Genomic DNA, 16,310 nt, shown 5'->3' on the forward strand with positions numbered 1-16,310 from the left:
CAGGCAAGTGAATAAAGGCACAGTTTATCTGCAAGATATTAGGTCACGTATGCTGCAATAACATGCCAAACAATGCGTACTGCTCAGTTGTGTAAAACATTTAAATTGGGTGTGTTAATCAAGTATTAGTCTTTGAGGCTATAAACAACCCAAATCTGATTTTTGTGCTGAGCCTTGCTAATTTTGGGGTGTATTTTTTGTAGTTTTTTTTTTTTTTTTTTAATTCTGGCTTCTTTTGTTTTCTGTAGGTCTCAGTAATGTAACAATGATAATTAAAATTAATAAAAGCTCCCAAAACTGCTTGAGTAACTACACGTGTGTTAGTAAGACACAATACTGGAGTATACAATGCAGCTGTGCTTTTAGGTTAAGGCATATTTGACCAAATAAGGAGTGGGAAGATCCTTTTAGCTGGCGTGGTATGGGTACTGAATTGGCACAGAATAATTAAACATGAACAACTGGTGTGCAATACCTAAAAGTAACAATCTTTTACATATTTGAAAACTTATCAGGTTCACCCTCAGTCATCTTTTCTCAAAACCAAACGTCCAATTTTTTAACCTTTCCTCATAAGTTATGTCTTCTAAACCTTTTGTCATTTTTATTGCTCTCCTCTGGACTCTCCAGTTTGTCCACATCTTATGTACCAAACCTGGACGTAGTACTTCAGCTGAGACCTCACCATTGCCAAGTAAGCGTGATAGTTACATGTTACACTTCTGTTATCCAGAATGACATCTGCCTTTTTTGCTACAGCATCACTCTGTTGACTCATTCAGTTTGTGATCCACTGTAACCTCCAGATCCTTTTCTGTAGCACTGCTGTCTAGCCAGTTATTGCCAATTTTGAATTTGTGCACTTCTCAGTACTTTGCACCTGTCTTTATTGATTTCAGACCAAATCTTCAATTTATCAAGATAATTCTGAATTCTAGTGCTGGCCTTCAGAGTGCTTGCAACCTCATTCAGCTTGATGTCGTCTACTAATTTTGTAAGCATACTCTCCACTACATCATCCAAATTGTTAACGAAAACATTGAATAGTAGACCTGGACCTAAAATGGATCCTACTTGCATAAAACTGGCCATGCTGGGTCAGACCAAAGGTCCATCTAGCCCAGTATCCTGTCTTCCGACAGTGGCCAATGCCACTTGATATCTCCTTCCAGTTTGATGGTGAACCATTGATAATTCTTTGAGTCTCGTCTTTCAACCAATCGTACACCTTTTATAGTAATTTAATCTAAGCCATATTTCTGTAGTTTCCATATGAGAATGTCATGGGAAGCAGAAGACTAGCCTGTAGAAAGAAATTAGATTTGTTTAGTGTTACTTGTTCCTGATAAATGCCTGTTGGCTATTTCCACTTTATCCTTCATGTTTGAATAATTTGATTAATAAGTTGTTCCAGTATCTTTCTGGATATTGATTGCCCTCAGCCATTAGTAATGATGTGCCTTAAATTTCTAGGCCATATAGCATCATGTACCTTTGTGACTCCTGTGCGCATTTTGCATGAAGCAAGGCAGGTGCCTAACTCATTCTTGCTAGAAACAACTTAGGCATCTAAAGTGACTCCTGGAGACAGGTTCTCTGCTGTGAACTGCTAGTACAAATAGGTACCTCCCTACAGCCCCAGCCTAGGAGCTGAACTCGGAGTGGGGCTTAGCACACAACCCCTCATCAGCATTTCCCAGCTTAGGCAGCTCCCAGTTTAGCATGCTAGCTTTTGTGAATCATGTTCTTAGGGATGTCTCCCCCTACCTCCCCATTGTTCAAGGACCCTAGGTACCTAACTCAGGCTTTGTAGATCACCTTGGTGCTCCATTCATTTTTCTGTGCATCCAAAGGTAGGCATTGTGATGCTGAGTGGATTTCGAGATCTGAGCCTAACTGCTTAGCTTCTAGAAATTCTGCACTAATTCTTACAGTCCAGTTGTCAACTGGCCAGCACAAGGTGATTTCTCCCTTGAAACTGTTTGAATAATCAATTTTTGCCCTTCCATCCTTAGTTTAAAACAACCTTGCCACATGTAGCTGAGAAGGTTCTGAATGAGCCATATATAAAAGCTTAATTAGTATCCTGGTTCACCCCATTGCTCTTCTGCTGTAAATACTGAAATGTGAGGTTAACCAATATCTTAAGCTTGTATCTTTCCTCTGGTGGGAGCTGTTGTCAGTAGCTACCGGTGTGGTGCTCTGCTCTTATTCGATGATAACAGTCGGCTGTGTGCATGTTCCCTCTGCCTTCTATCCCAGCTCTGCACAGATAGCTGACACAGCAAACCTCGAGAGAACCCCCAAAGACCACAGACTCTAGTAAGGTACGAAGGAACCCGAGCCAGGTTTATTGTCATAGACTCATAGACTTTAAGGTCAGAAGGGACCATTATGATCATCTGGTCTGACCCCCTGCATGCTGCAGGAGATAAAACCGTCCCTACCCCTTCCCTGGACTCTGCTGTTGAAGTCCCCAATCCTGTTTTTAGTGACTTCAATCGGCAGAGACCCTCCTGCTAGAGATCCCTGCCCCATGCTGCGGAGGAAGGCGAAAAACCTCCAGAGGCTCAGCCAATCTGCCCTGGAGGAAAATTCCTTCCCGACCCCAAATATGGCGATCAGTAAGACCCCGAGCATATAGGCAAGAGTCTCCAGCCTGACCCCTGTTAGCCATTATACTATTTACCTACCATTGCTTGGTTTTCCTTGACTACTATGTTTTACCATTAAACCATTCCCTCCATAAACTTATCTAACTTAATCTTAAAACCAGACAGGTCCGTCGCCCCCACCGTTTCCCTCGGAAGGCCGTTCCAATATTTCACCCCTCTGACGGTCAGAAACCTTCGTCTAATTTCAAGCCTGACCTTCCCCACGGCCAGTTTATATCCATTCGTTCTTGTATCCACATTAGTACTAAGCTGGAATAATTCTTCTCCCTCCCTTGTATTAATCCCTCTAATATATTTAAAGATAGCAATCATATCCCCCCTCAGCCTTCGCTTTGTCAGACTAAACAACCCAAGCTCCTCTAGTCTCCTTTCATACGACAGGTTTTCCATTCCTCTGATCATCCTAGTGGCCCTTCTCTGCACCCGTTCCAGTTTGAGTTCATCTTTTTTAAACATGGGAGACCAGAACTGCACACAGTACTCCAAATGAGGTCTCACCAGCGCCTTGTACAACGGAAGCAGGACCTCCTTATCCCTACTAGATATACCTCGCCTAATGCATCCCAAGACAGCATTGGCTTTTTTCACCGCCACGTCACATTGTCGACTCATAGTCATCCTGCAGTCTACAAGGACCCCTAGGTCCTTCTCCTCTTCCGTTACTTCTAACCAATGCGTCCCCATCTTGTAACTAAAATTGTTATTAGTCATCCCCAAATGCATCACCTTACACTTTTCACTATTAAATTTCATCCTATTTCTGATACTCCAATTCACAAGCTCATTCAAGTCTCCCTGCAGGATATCCCTATCCTCCTCCGAATTTACAACGCCTCCCACCTTCGTATCATCCGCAAACTTTATCAGCCCACTCCTGCAATCGGTTCCGAGGTCAGTTATAAATAGATTAAATAAAATGGGTCCCAAAACCGAACCTTGAGGCACTCCACTAGTAACCTCCCTCCAACCTGACAGTTCACCCTTTAATACGACCCGCTGCATTCTCCCCATTAACCAATTCCTTATCCACCTCTGGATTTTCATATCGATCCCCATGTTTTTCAGTTTAACCAATAATTCCTCATGGGGTACAGTATCAAACGCTTTACTGAAATCCAGGTATATTAGGTCCACCGCATTTTCCTTATCTAATAAATCCGTTACTTTCTCAAAGAAGGAGATCAGATTCGTTTGGCACGATCTGCCCTTCGTAAAACCAAGTTGTAATTTATCGCAATTGCCACTAACCTCCAGGTCCTCAACTAGTTTCTCTTTCAGAATTTTCTCTAACACCTTGCACACTACAGATGTTAAACTAACAGGCCTGTAGTTACCCGGATCACTTTTTTTCCCTTTCTTGAAAATAGGAATCACATTAGCTATTCTCCAGTCTAACGGGACCACCCCCGAGTTTACAGATTCATTAAATATTATCGCTAATGGGCCTGCTATTTCCCGCGCCAATTCCTTCAATATTCTCGGATGAAGATCGTCCGCTCCTCCCGACTTAGCCCCATTAAGGTGTTCAAGTTTTGTTTCTACCTCGGATACGGTAATCCCCCATCCTGAATGCCCCTCTGTAGTGGTGCTAGTATCCCTAATACCTTCATTGGCCTCATTAAACACCGATGCAAAATATTCATTGAGATATTGCGCCATGCCTAGATTGTCTTTAATCTCCTCTCCGGCAATAGTCTTCAGTGGTCCCACTTCTTCTTTCTTTGCTTTCTTCCTATTTATGTGGCTGTAAAACCTCTTACTATTGCTTTTAATTCCCCTCGCTAGGTCCAACTCTACATGGCCTTTGGCCTTTCTCACTCTATCTCTACATTCTCTGACTTCACTTAGGTACATTTCCTTACTGATCCCTCCCCTCTTCCACTCTTTGTACGCTTTCTGTTTTTTCCTAATCGCCCCTTTGAGTCGGTCGCTCATCCAGCTCGGTCTAAATCTCTTGCTTAGTAATCTTTTTCCCTTTTTTGGAATACAGGCCTCCGACAGCTCATGCATCTTTAACTTGAAGTAATCCCAGGCTGCTTCTGCCTTTAGATCCATTAATACGTTTGCCCAATCCACTTCCCTTACCAGTCCCCTTAATTTGTTAAAATTGGCCTTTTTAAAATTATAAACCCTAGTCTTTGACTTAATTCTGTTACTCCTTCCATGTATTTTAAACCGAATTAGCTCATGATCACTGGAGCCCAAATTGTCCCCTACTACCACTTCCTCAACGAGGTCCTCACTACTTACCAGAATCAAATCTAAAATGGCCTCCCCCCTCGTCGGTTCAGCTACCACTTGATGGAGGAATTGATCAGCAAGCACATCTAGGAACATCTGAGCCCTATTATTGCTACTAGCGTTTGTTCCCCAATCTATATCCGGGAAGTTAAAGTCCCCCATAATTACACAGTTTCTATTAGTAATTACTTCTCTAAACACATTAAATAGTTCCTTATCCATATCCTGGGTCGATCCCGGCGGTCTATAGCACACTCCAAGCACTATCCCCGGAGAGGCTCTAGTAGTCCTATTACCCAGTGTGAGTATTGCCCAGATGGACTCTGTGTTATCTAATCCATCAACTATTATTTCTTTACAGCTTATTTCACTATTGACATACAATGCCACCCCCCACCTTTACCTTTGTTCCGGTCTTTCCTAAACAGCACATACCCCTCCATACCTGTGTTCCAGTCGTGACTGCCATTCCACCACGTTTCTGTTATTCCTACGATATCTGGTTTCAGCTCTTGGACCAAGAGCTCCAATTCCTCCATTTTATTACCTAGGCTTCTGGCATTGGTGTATAAACACCCTAATGTATGTCGTTTAGCCTGTCTCCCATTAGTAGCACTATATGTTGCGGGCCTCCTTGTGTCCGTCCCCCCTGTCCTTCCTATGTCCAATCTCATCTCCCCGGCTATGTCTCCTCTCATTTTACTCACCTTTTCCATACTGGAATCTGGCGTGGAGATTAACTGTGCATCTCCCAACCGTCTCCCCAAACTTCCTAGTTTAAAGCTCTTTTGATAAGATGAGCCAGCCTCCCTCCCAGAAGTCTATTTCCTTCCCTACTCAGGTGAAGCCCATCCCGCGAGAACAGGTGTCTGTCCCCGAAAGCCTCCCAGTGGCCATACATCCCAAAGCCTTCCTTATAGCACCACTCCCTTAGCCAACTATTTATTCTCACAATCCTATCAGCCCTTTGCTGCCCTTCCCTCGGAACGGGCAGAATCCCACTAAAGATAATCTAAGCCTCTATCTCCTTGAGTGTCTTCCCCAGCCTGGCATAATCTCCCTTGATTCTCTCTAACAAGAACCTAGCCGTGTCATTCGTTCCTACATGAAGGATTATCAAGGGGTTCTTACCTGCTCCTTTTAGGATCCTTTTCAACCGCAGGTCCACATCGCGTATCTTTGCGCCCGGTAGACAGCACACCCTTCTGTTCTCCGGGTCTGCCCTGGTTACAGGCCTGTCCAATCTCCTCAGTAAAGAGTCTCCAATTACATACACCTGCCGTTGCCTGGCAACAGTGCGATCTAGTAATCTAGTCTCTGATCCCTCTAGTCCTGACCTGTGCCTGTTCCTATCTTCCCTTATGCTCCCCCTTATGCCTTCCTGAATCCTCCCGGGGCCCAGAATTGGTGCTGTCTCCATCAACTCCTCCCCTCTCTCTTTTGGACTAGCTGCTCTTCTCTTCTTCCTCACCCTCCCACCTTCAGTCGCCACCTGCTGCCCCTCCACCTCGCTATCCAAACACTCGAACCTATTCCTGAGTTCTATTCCCCCCTCACTGGCCCTTCTTTTCCTTGGCCTGCTTCTCACAGTCACATGCTTCCACCTCCCATGTTCTCCCCCTTCCATTCCCCTCTCACCGTCCTCTACCTCTGCCTCTACCTGCACCACAGGGCATTCTCCTTCAGCCCCCCCTTGCCTGTCCTCCATCAGCTGCTCAAACCCCCGCCTAAACTCCACCAGGGTATCTACCTGCATCTCCAGCCCCTTAATCTTTTCCTCCAGTAACACTATCAGGCGACACTTCATACACACATACCTGTGTTCCAGCCCCCCTGCTAGGACCATATACATACCACAGCTTCCACATGCAGCCATCTGCATTCTGTCTGCTGCTGCTGCTTGGCTCATGGCTGCTGTAATCTCTGCCCACAGCACCTGTGGACTCAGAGCACACTCCACGCCGCGCCCTCCTGCCTCCCCCCTTACCTCCCCCTGCGAACTCCCTCTCAAACTCCCCTGTTAGCCGCCCTGTTCGCTGCCTCCTGTGCCGCTGCCTGGCTGGGCGGCCGCTTTTATGGGCCCCCTAATCAGCCAAGCCCCGCCCCCTACTCAGGGCTCGGCGTCCTTCCAAATGAAGCACAGTAATAGTTTCCTATAGACACTACAGGACATACTCTGAATATGTGCCCCCGGCAATGGACACAGCTCAGTCAGTGGCAGGACTTTCCACTGCTCTGTAGGCTGGCCAAAGATGCGCACTCCGGGACCTACTTTTATACAGTTACAGGACAGATTACTCATCCCTACTGACGTATTGAGATACAGCCTCTTGGCTCATTAGGGTGCTGTCTCCCCTTTGATCATGTTGTTCCAGACATACAGATCTATCCATCATGCTGTCCTGTCTTTAAGATGCATCTGCCTGTTCCTTGTTATGTCTATGGAGTGTCCTTGTATTGGGCTGTCCAGGTGCCATCTTGGCACAAGTTCTTCTTATTAGCCCTCGTGTGAACGCACCTGCTTCTAACAACCCTCTTCTCGCCAATTTCTGTGAGTGAGGCCTGCCTCTGGCTCACAGCCCAGCTTTTGCTTAGCAGTGCCTGGAAGTACTTTGGTTCAGGCTTCAGGCCTCAGACTAGGCCTCTGACACAATTTATATTTCAGGGCCTCATCTTACTAGAGGAGCCTCAGCCATCTGTGATTCAGACCCTTTTCAAGCTTTTATCAAGTCAATATACAAATACAAAATTCACAACATTTCACAGAGATTGATGATTCTGTCACGTTTTTAACTCTTTGAAGTGGAGAGTTAAAACAAAAAAAAGTTTGTGCAGGAATACCATTTGCTATTCCAATACCATCCATAACTCTGATATCAGATGCATCCAAGAAGGGTTGGGGAGTATATATGTCAGATCCAGACTCATGGTTGGTGGTCTCATTGGGAGTTCCAGTTACATATTCTAGAATTGAGATGGATAAGAGTTTCTACCACTGATCAAAGATTCTTCCATTCAAATTCTCATGAACAATCCGCAGTGGCCTGCTACATAAAGAGGGAAGTGCAAGATCAGATCTATGTCGAGAAGCCATAGATCTGTGGGAGTGATGTATCCAGAATTGTATCAGTCTCGATGGCTCTCCACCTTCTGGAGGAGAAAAATGGTTTAACAGACTCACTAAGCAAAAAGGTGACTTTATCTCACAAATGGGAGTTAAAAGATTAATTACTGGACCAGATCTTCCAAAGATGTTTTTTTCCCCAAAACGACCCATTCACTTTGAATCAGAAGAGAAAGCGTCTGAAGTTTTGTTCTTGAGCAAGAAAGAGTCCAGGATCCATAGCGGACGCTTTCATGATTGCTGGTTACACCATTTGATCTGTGCTTACCCTCCTTTTCCTTTAATTCCAAGGCTTATTAAGGAACATATGGCAAGAAAAAGCTCAAGTTATACTGATAGTTCCTGGTTTGCCTCAACAGTTCTGGTTTTCAGATCTCCTGATCTTGTCCAGTCACCAATGTATCCTGCTGCTCATTCAGGACAACATGATATTGCAGAACCACAGCTTAGTTTTTTACCCAAATCAGCGTCAATGTATCTTGCTGCTTGGATGGTTTCTGGATGTCTTCATTAGATAAGTGTTCTTCAGAAGTACACAATATCTTACTTTAAAGCAGGAAATTGTCTACAAGAACTAGGTATTCTACAAAATGGAAGTGTTTATCATTATGGGCAGTATTGAAGGGTCACATTCTTTCTGGATTATTTATTATATTTAAAACACTTGGTTCTGTCTTTTGCTTCAATTAAGGTACATTTTGCAGCAAAATCAGCATTCCATCTGCCTACAGAAGGACCTTTGGTTTCTCTCATTAATCAGTGAGCAGAATTCTGAGGGGCTTGGTTTGAGTTTTCCTCCTGGAAAAGGGGGGAGGAGAGGGGGAGATTGCTGCAACATGGGATTTAAATCTAGTGCTTGCTTCTCGAATGGAACCCCCCTTTTGAATCTTATCAAGCTGTCCAATACACTTCTCATCAATGAAGGTGGCATTCTTGGTGGCAGTTACCTCAGCATATAGGATAAGTGAATTACAAGCATTCATGATTAACCCTCTACACAGTTTTTTCATATGGATAGAGTACCTGTGACACCTCATCCATCCTTTGTTCCAAAATATTGTCAGATTTTCATATTAATCAGTTTATTAATTTACAGTTTTTTCCCCCAAGAATTCATTTATCTCCAGCTGAAGCTAAATTACATAACTTGGATGTTAGAAAATTGTTTTTCCATAAGACTTCAAGACTTTTTATTGCTTATGGTAGTAAAATCCAAAGGAATGGCTATCTGATTTGTACGAGGATGGCATATAGTATTAGTAAGATAAAGACCACTTCAAACATTTGGACTCATTCTACTAGAGCGCAAGTGACCTCTGTTGCATGTCTAAATCAAGTGCTAATACTGGAGATTTCGAGAGCAGCTTCCTGAACATCAGCTCATACATTTAAAACATTTTCATTAGTAAACGCTTCCCCGTTTTAGGAAGGGTGGTTTTATGATCTGTTTTCAAATAACTCCTGCCTCCCATCCCATTTAAGATTACTGCTAGCTAATCACCATGAATGGGATCCACGTGTACAGTACTCACCTTATAGTAACTGTGGTTCTTTGAAATGTCTATACATATGAATTCCACAACCTGCTTTCTCTCCCCACAGCTCAGAGCCTTGTGTATTTTGGATTCTGGGCAGTGAAGGAACTGAGTAGTGGTTGGGGTCACTGCACTCTCTATGCCCCTGGGAGGGGGAGCGTGAGGGCATGAAGAGCATGAGCACAACTCCCTACTGGACACTACTAGTGAAAATGTTCCTTGCTACTGTGCTAAGGTGTCCATATCTCATGAGTAGGATCCACATGTGCCTACCTCTCAAAGAATCAGTTACTATGAGATAAGTAACCCTTTCTGATTGAAAGAAGCAGAGCAGGTGTGATCAAGTTAGATATTCCAACAGCCTATAGCTTCTCCATTTGGAGTATTATTGGGGAAGAAAATCCCAGAAAGAAAGCTTCTCCATTAGCCCTTCACAATGTTGCCCTGATACTACATATGCTTGATTTTGGAAATCTAATAGCTTTGTGTGTAGCAGGCAGAAAAATAACTGGGAAACATTTCAAATACAACCATAAAGTCTACTTGAATCTGAGAGAGAGCTCATCAGTTTGAGCATTTTCTGCACAACACTACTTCCTGCAGGTGTTAGGCATTCAGCATCAATTTTCTTTAAACAATGTAACAGAGTCTAGCATTATTTATACTTAATTGTGATGTAGATGTATTTAAATTCTAAATTGTACTAATGAATTCAGGCTTTGTGTCGTCTCTCAGATGTAACATGGATGTTATATTAAGTTTAAAAAGTCAGCTGATTTTAACAGCCCTCTTTCTAACAATCTACATTTTAATTTAAGAGTAACTTTCCTCTTCCCCCAGACTTTGAACAGAGAAGTAGGGCTTAATCCTTCTGTATAGGAAAATAGTGGCTGATTATAGTTTGAAATGAACTGCAGAACTAAGTGGTTGCATCTAGAGTCATCAGATGTTGAGTGTTTTAGAACAATTTACATCTGTTTGCCCTTTATCTTCTGTCTACATTGAAGAACTCAATAAACAAGCTGAGATTCATGTAAAAGATTATTTAGTCAGACAATATGCAAATATTTTAGTTTCCAGTGAAGTTTAAGTGAGGTAGTAATAATACAATAATATTAAAAGAAGCAAAACACAAACTCCAAAAATAATGTATTGTTACTTTATTAGAGTACGCTTTTTTTATAGGTCATTAAAAATGAACTGGTGCAGTAAAGATATTTATATGAGGGCTTTGCCTGTTCAATATTAAATTATAATAGAAGTAAAGGATTCATGTTCAAATAAGACTATGAAATCAGTAAACATATAAGTCATGTCCTAAACCGCATAACATGAAGGTAACATCAGTCAGTGCCCTTTCTACAAAACGTAACCTAACAGTGTGAGAACTGCTCATGATTACTGTCTTACCTTAGACAAACTTTGCTTCTCCCCATAATTCTTTGGACTTGTTTTTTTTCCTGTGTATCATACAGTTTGATTTCTTGATGTACAATGTTTTCTGAATGTAACAAGACTAGCACAGTTTTCTAACAGTACAGTGGGTACTCTCAATTTAATGCGCCCAAGTACCTTACTCTATGGAAGAGTATTTTTCTTTACTTATTGACTTGAATATCATGGGCAACAAGCCCGTTAAATGAAAATCCTAAATAAAATGTCACATTTTCATTTCCTTGAGGCACGGAATCATAATGTAAAGGTACAATACGAATCTGCCCAACGTGACCCTGTACAAACAGTTTTCCATTCTCTGTCCAACCTGAAACCCTTCTTAGAACATCACGTATTTTGCCTATATTCCATACATCACCATGTTGCCACTTCATCCGTCGATCATTTAGGGAGCCATCAATTAATTTATCAATCCTAGTCTTGTGCATAATCTTGCTTAGACCACTGTCCTTTCCCAGGAAAAAATGTGTGTAGATTTTTTTCTTTCTTGGAGCAATATTTTTTACCTTGATGTCATGCATGCGTTTCATAGTCTGAAGAGCTGATATGAGAATATCATTGTTATCTGGATTAGGTTCTTTGTCTAATGCATCATCAGGCCAGTACAGTAAGGTGAGCAAAAAATGGGCACTTGCTGGAAATGCTGTTCTTCTCTGTTTAAAAAATCTATTGCTGAGTTCTCTAAGTGTTTGAAAAGGAAGAAGTTTGGAAGATCCAGGAGATAAACATGCTAGTGTGATGTGACACAAAATGTAATTGATGAGATCAATATCCTCTAGCCTCTCTTTCTGTGGGTCATCTGGGTAAAAATTAATGATTTTTTCTAGCTTTTCAATTGACCTCGTCTCCTTTGAATCTGTCAAAAATGAAAGTATAGTAGTGACACTGCCACCACCATACTTATAGATGTTCATACGTCTGACGAGTTGAGTTTCGGGTTCTGCATTGTTTTCTCCCATAGGATACTCGGAGGTAAAGAACTTAGCATATACCTCAGACTGTCTTTTCAACCACTTTCTGGGATTGTAAACTTGTTCTTCCTTCTCCTCCCTTGCGTCCTCATCCTGTTTCTCCTGGTTTTTATCTGTTTGGAAATAACTTAGATCTTCTGAAATCCAGTCCAGAGCATTATAAATGTTCTGGCGTAAGCCTTTTAAACGACTGTGAAGCTTTCCCCAGGGTTTTTTAATTTCCTCAGGAATGTAGTCCGTTAGCAAATAACGCACAAGCTCAGAATGTTCCCCTTGTGTGTTTCTGGGAAATACCTCAAGTGTAGACAGGAGTTTTAGTAGACGACATCCCACTTCAACCTCTCCAAAATAACCAGCATTGTTCATGCTGTCGATCTCTGACTTAGCAGCCTGTTGTGCAGCCCTGAAGCATTTCATAGCTTTAAGGGCAATTTCTATCATCTGAATGATTCCACCAGGAGTGGCTTCATCTGTCTCTTTGTCCACAGTAAAACTAAACCATTTCCTGTACACTTGACCTTCTGTATCCAAAATAAAAGAATCATTTGGCAAATGAGATTTGGCTACCCCTGCCCAATATTCTGCATCCTCAAATTTTTCATGATTGTAATGCAATCGAGCAAGCTGCTGGGCAAAGAAGGCATCTTTTCCCAGGCATTCATATGCAGTTTTTAAAACCTCTATAGCTTTTTCACAGTCTTCAACCTTACAGACATGCTCAATGAATGGAGAGAAGAGGCTGTCAGTATTGTCTCCCCTGCTCTTCTTGTCGCGTCGTATGAACAGATCTCTGATGAACTTCATGAACTCTTCTCGTCCAAATCTATGGTTTAAAAGCACTTTTTCCTGGAGAAGATTCATTGCAATTTGACTTTGAGGCTGACTTCCTGAGAGCTGATGCAGAATTTCTTTTGCAACCAGGTAATGTATGATATGGACAGATGAAATACAGGTGGTATTTTCTCTTAATTCAATAAAAATAAGTCTTGCCTGTTCACTTAAGTTATTTTTGAAATCATATTCTCTCACTCTCTTTTCTGTATATGCCCCCAGCCCTAGAAAAGCTTCACAGTGTGATAATGAAATGTATGAATTATGAACATAGAAATTGAGCAAAGCAACATACCTCATTAAATTAGTAACAGGGGAAGAAAGGTCTATGCCTTGCAGCAGGTGCTCTACAAACTCCCTCACATACGTTTCATCAAACTCCACACTCATTAAGACAAATGTAAGAATAAATTCATGCTTGAAGTCTTCCTGCTTTTTAAGTTTTTCAAATTTGGTTTTAAACAGGTGTTTCTCTTGGTCTGTCAGTTTGTGCGTGACGGCAACTGTATCGAGAGGAGAAGCTTTGCAAAGCTTTTCAGGGACATTAGATCGCTTACAGCCCAAGAGGACGAAACAAGGCTTAGAAAAATGACTTCTTCGAGCTGCCATTGCATCCATTAAATTTTTTAATTCATCCAGATAATCTTCATCATAATCTTCAACCAGGAGAAGGACTGGGAGAGAATTCTTTATGTCATTTTCATCATATTCTCTAAAATGAACTGCATGCTTGGAGACAGTTGCAATTGGATATGAGGATTTGACCACAGCACATCTTAAATCCTTTCTTCTTTTCCATAGTACTTGCCTTGCAATGGTGCTTCCTCCACTTCCAGGTTGATGAAATATTTTTAGTTTAGCCACAGAATACCTGATTCTGTTCCCGTGCAAAATATCATCTAAGATTTTATGAACCTCTTCACAGGCCTCCCGTTCAATGACTTCTCCACAGCTACCTTTATCAGCAAGCCAGAAATTTTTCCAGCTGACTTTTCTACCTTGGTAAAATGTTCATTCTATCTCTTGTATTTCTTTTGTGCTCAGACGATCCAGTTTGATATCATCACATTGATCTGCACACAGTATTTCAAGGGAAGACATTTTTTCTTCTTCCAGTGTTGGAAGCACACACAGGCCTCTTGTGGAAACTGGTAAATGTCTGGAACATATTGCAGATGGCATCATGTTTTGAATAGTGGCATCTACGTGACTTAGCTTCATGCCCACAATGCTCCTCTGTTCTAGTGTCTCAATATTACAAGATGCCTGAGCTAGGTTAGCCCACTTCTCATAATTTTCTTTGGACTCTGCAATGCATATGATATAATCCATACCATTCATTTCTGAATAGAATTCCTGGAAGGTGTCTACAATTGGCTTCTCCACAGGTGATAAGAGGAGGAACAATACCACAAAAGATCCCTTAGGAAGGATTTCATCACAGATAAACGAAATGGCTTTTTTAAGATACTTCTTTTTTGTTCTAATCCAAGTGTCTTCATCACAAGATTTTTCATCGCCACGGAAGTCACTGCGTCCATTGCAAAATATCCAACTGGTGTGATCAAATAGGCCCAAATGTTTTTGAAATTCAGTGGTGCTCATCTTGCTTTCATTGGAATAATTTTGCAAGAAATGTGGTCTTGTTTCATGATGCTCTTTGTACTTGGCATATAAACCTGACACATTGGAATCCTCATCGAAATCAAAGACACAGAAAATATTCATGCGCATTAAAAAGTTGACAGATTTCAGATCTTCTTTTCCATAGCTATTTGTGACAAGAATGTACAATAGAGCATCATTCATATAGTTCTTGCCATCAGTGAATAGGACTGATAACTTCCGCCCTAAATTTTGGGAAATTTCCATAGGGTCCTCATTACTGGAGGACTCAGCCTTTTCCCTTCTGACATCTTTCTCTTGTAAACCCTGAATAAAAGTCACTAGTTCTTCATTCTTTACAGGCTCAGACTTTGTTCCCACTCTTTGATAGAGAACTGGAATTTTGTCGAAGGTCACCTTATTACTGTGTTCGTTAAATCTAGGTAAGCGTACTTGAAAGATCTTCCCCTTCACTGTACTGGATGATGGTTCAATGTCAACCTCTACCACAAAATATTGTTCTTGAGTCTTTCTGAATCACTTCAGTAAAAATAGGAGGGTGAATGCAATTTCTTGCAGCTTCTTGTTCAGATGGTTCAAAACATTTTTCAATGTAATCTAATGCATCTACATAGATGTCTGTGTCTCTTACCGGTATACCAGCTATCTGTCCGTGTTTCCAGCCCTTGTCTTCAACACTGTCCATTACACCAAAGTGTATTGTGCCATTTGTTCGAACATTCATGCAGGCCGAGGCATATCTAATCACTTCATAGGCAAACTTTGCTTGCAGTCGTGGCCTGTCCAGCTTTGCAGCAATTGTAAAAGATTTGTATTCATGGCAAGGGGTAATCAAATCTATGACTCCAGTTTCCGGCGCAAGAATTCTGTTTTTCACATATTTAAAATTAATGTCTTCATTTTTAAATTGCCTGAATTTGCTCAGAGTTAATGATTCAACTGTGTTTTCATGTAAGGATTGACTTTTTCTACTTCCTCTCCTGCAAAAAGTAGACATTGTTTTTTCTGTGTGCTCCTTACCAGTCTCTTCTACTGCCCCAGAGTTGTCTGTTTCTGAAGATCCCTTCTGGTAAGATGTTACATGAAAACTTTCGGGCTGTTTGATGCTGAGGGCCTTTAAATCACTGTCTGTCTCTTCAGTTGGTGCATTAGCCCTCATAGACACAGCTGAATTCCTGTTTTTTACTCTCTTTTTATCATCATTGGTAGTGATTTTAGAACCCAACACTTCTGAAGCCTTAATGCTGGGATTATCTGCTTGGGCTGAGTCTACCCCTGCATTTTTCTGCAAATGTTCCAAAAGTTCATTTCTTTTTAGTATTATTATGTAGATTTGGCCTTCTTTCATACCCATGCTTTTGAGGAAAGGTTCATCTAATTCTTTGAGCACTGCGCCAGTCACTTCTTCTTCACAGAGCTTTTCTACATATTTTTTCTTAATTCCAATAGATTCTAGCCAGCATCTAACATGAGACTCGTTCCATTCAACCAAAGGTAGCATTTTGTTGTCTGAAAACGAAATTGTGTGTCAGTAGCACATACAAAGGGAGGGTTAGTCTGTCTTTTTTTTTTTTTTTTTTTTTTTTCCATTTCACCACACCATGCACTTTGAATTAGTGTTACAGTCCTCTTTAAAGCCTTAGCTAGACCCAGAGTTAAATGTGTGGTGTTAGCTAACAACATGGTTGAAAACTCTAGTGAAGACAAGGCAGTTTAGATTTCAACACATACTAATCGCATTGAGTTGAAGGCTAGGCTTCACCCACCCATGCCCAGGTTTTAACTCCCCTATCTTAGAATGTGTTAAAGGCAGCCTGGCTTGTCTACACTAGACTTCTCAAGCATGTTAGCT

General features: G+C 41.6%; 2 protein-coding genes across 6 annotated transcripts in view; both read right to left on the reverse strand.

Annotated features, from left to right (window-relative positions):
• Window positions 1-10,720: 10,720 nt before the first annotated feature.
• The window catches only part of ERN1 (endoplasmic reticulum to nucleus signaling 1), a 96,197-nt gene continuing 90,607 nt past the window's right edge, over window positions 10,721-16,310 (reverse strand). For all 5 annotated transcript variants that reach the window (XM_065563594.1, XM_065563595.1, XM_065563593.1 and 2 more), the window contains one exon: window positions 10,721-15,967. The gene's annotated coding sequence lies outside the window, so the exon portion shown is untranslated. The remainder of the gene's footprint in view (window positions 15,968-16,310) is intronic.
• On the reverse strand, window positions 11,174-15,959 carry LOC101931105 (sterile alpha motif domain-containing protein 9-like). The gene is made up of 3 exons (XM_065562994.1): window positions 15,090-15,959; window positions 13,879-14,938; window positions 11,174-13,788 (listed from the first exon to the last, which is right to left on the reverse strand). The coding sequence occupies exons 1-3, from the start codon at window positions 15,957-15,959 to the stop codon at window positions 11,174-11,176; spliced, it is 4,545 nt and encodes a 1,514-aa protein (XP_065419066.1).

The sequence above is a fragment of the Chrysemys picta genome, chromosome 12, assembly GCF_011386835.1.
Source record: "Chrysemys picta bellii isolate R12L10 chromosome 12, ASM1138683v2, whole genome shotgun sequence".
NCBI lineage: Eukaryota > Metazoa > Chordata > Testudines > Emydidae > Chrysemys > Chrysemys picta.